We start from the raw sequence: 2,500 nt of genomic DNA on the forward strand, positions 1-2,500 counted from the left end.
ATCAAATCAAATCAAATCAAACATTGGTTTTTGAGTAGAGGGGAAAACCGGAGTACCCGGCGAAAATCCTCTCGGAGCGTCCAATCCAGGAATTGATCCCAGCCTCATAGGTGAAAGGTGAGTGCTCTCACCCGTGCGCCAGCCCCGCTCCCCAAGACAAGTTTTCAGTAAAGATGATAACTATTTTTGGCGTCTCTCAAGCACAAAGTTGAAAATTATCCATTTTAGTTTTTCAAAGAATGATTATTGAATAAGCCTTAAACACTTTTTTTTTAAGGTCTCGGGAATGGAAAATGGGGTGTTCACAGAAGAATGAAATTGTTGTGCCGCTGTTTTTTGTCTAGGGTCAAACTATATATCGTATTAAAGCTAAGAGATTGAATTATTTGAATAAAGTTTTAGTTTTTTTGCTATTTAATATTGCCTTTTAGTTTGAGGCCTCAAACTCAGAGCGACCAAGTTCTGCCGAAGCTCCTGCCCCTTCACTTTATTACGAAAATAACTGCATTTTGTTGCATTTTGGTCACAGATGAATGCACTCCAATACCATGTCAGGAGTTTTTGATATGTAAAGAATTAAGGAAATATCATGCACCAAAGTTGAAACTCTCATCTCATAATTAATTTGGGCAGAAAAAGGGGCCACAAAATCAATCTTTGAAGACTAACGAAAAATTCCTCACAAGGTATTTGGGGTGGTAGTACAATCATCTATTAGAACTGAAAATTTGGAAGCGATATCTTCAAACCCGTCAGGACAGGAGGTCCGAGAAGTTGTAATTTTGGCGTCAAAATAAACCCTTAAAAATGTAGCTTGAAGATTTTGTGTGCAGTTTACAGTCTGCTGAACAACTCCACCCTTTACTCAGCGTCCAGGCACATGCTAAGGTAGCAGATCGCGTGTGAAGGCTGTCAATTGACACCCAATCCTTTCACATGTGATTTACGTAAAACGTCAATCATTTTTCACACAGATTATGGCGGGAAACAAAGTAAAGCGATTTAAGCAATTTTAAAATTAATTTTTCAGAATTTGTTTTTTCTGGAAAATATAGTTCACAACCCACTGATTCAAGATTTGCAAAAACAAGAAATCTGATTGAGATGCCCAAATTTACACACCTTGTGTATTTTTGGACTATATCAGTGCTACCTCCAATACGAAAATTGCAGATGGTTGCTTGTAGAAAATTGTACTTGTAGTCATCAAACTAAGTTATTGTATTTGTATCTGGCATTATTTCCACAGCTGGACACACGAAGATTTTTCGCCCAAGAATCCTGTGTAAGATTGATAAGTAACAGAAACATGTTGATAGCGTTTTTTACATGACTTGTCGTTGCACTGTTGTTAAGTGATATTTGTACTACTCAAGTCAAGCTATGATCCTCGCAGTTATAAACGCATTTTTAGCAATTGCGTAGAAAAGCCAGGAAATTTTAGGACTTCAACGGGGTTTGAACCTGTCACCTCGCGATGCTGGTGCGAGGCTCTAACTAACTGGGCCGGTAAAGCCATTGACTTTGAGAGCTGGTCATCTGCGGATTCAAGGGTTCCCATGATGAATGCATCAATGAACAAAATGATATGTGAAATGAATCACACTAAACTGGGGATATGAAATCAATAACAGCGAGGATCATAGCTTTACTTGATTTCATACTCGCAGTTCAGTATTTTATTCATTTCACATATCATGTCATTGATTGATTTCTACTACTGTATTATGAATGAAGACACACCACCAAGTCCATTCTCTTAAAGTAAAAGTAAAGTAACCATATTTAGCGTCAATAACTCGTAACAGTAATTCAACTGACAAACCTGAGGTTGACGGTGCGCTCATTTTACTCCACCTCTCCATCAGTGCTCCGTTTTACAGGTATTTAAAGCTATATTTAGCTACACGGAAAGGAAAGAAGTCGAAACAAGGATGCAAGATCTGGGAATCGAACTCAGGACCTTTTGCACCAAGGCCGCACACTAACCGATTGTGCCATCCTTGCTCCTTTGTCTCTTGTTTGTCATATGTTAACATGAACAGCTTCTCGGGCTGTGAGACAGCACAACAAATCTGTTAATGGTAGTTGCAAGTCTTTATTTATTTTTCTATTTTTTGCGTGTTTTTATTGTTTGTGAACCAAAAGGTGATTAGCAACCTGTAGATGAACTCTTGCTTTCGTTTCATTCTTTCATGTTGCCAGTGTAAACATTACTGGCAGTGTGTTCTCAAGTACATCATCCAAACCGGGCAAGTTGGTGAAGTACATTGGAGGCTTAAAACACTTTACTCTGTATGCATTTCAAGTGAGGGCGGTAGTTCTAACGAATAAGGGAGCCAAGAGCGACCTTGTATTCATACAGACTAAGGAAAATGGTGAGTATTCTGAAGAATAAGAAAAGCATTTTCGTGTGGGGCTGCACTTATGTCCACAAATGCAAGTAATTAAATATGTGCCCAAGTGTGATATCCAACTCAAAATGCCCCTTAAGTCAAAG

The 2,500-nt window shown here is 38.6% G+C and overlaps 1 protein-coding gene across 1 annotated transcript in view; it reads left to right on the top strand.

The window, feature by feature from the left end:
* The window catches only part of LOC137992660 (putative insulin-like peptide receptor), an 85,406-nt gene that overhangs the window by 79,104 nt on the left and 3,802 nt on the right, over positions 1 to 2,500 (top strand). Inside the window, exons 10-11 of the mRNA XM_068838136.1 lie at positions 1,250 to 1,285; positions 2,206 to 2,378. Coding sequence (XP_068694237.1) covers positions 1,250 to 1,285; positions 2,206 to 2,378 — 209 coding nt within the window. The remainder of the gene's footprint in view (positions 1 to 1,249; positions 1,286 to 2,205; positions 2,379 to 2,500) is intronic.

The sequence above is a fragment of the Montipora foliosa genome, chromosome 2, assembly GCF_036669935.1.
Source record: "Montipora foliosa isolate CH-2021 chromosome 2, ASM3666993v2, whole genome shotgun sequence".
Lineage (NCBI taxonomy): Eukaryota > Metazoa > Cnidaria > Anthozoa > Scleractinia > Acroporidae > Montipora > Montipora foliosa.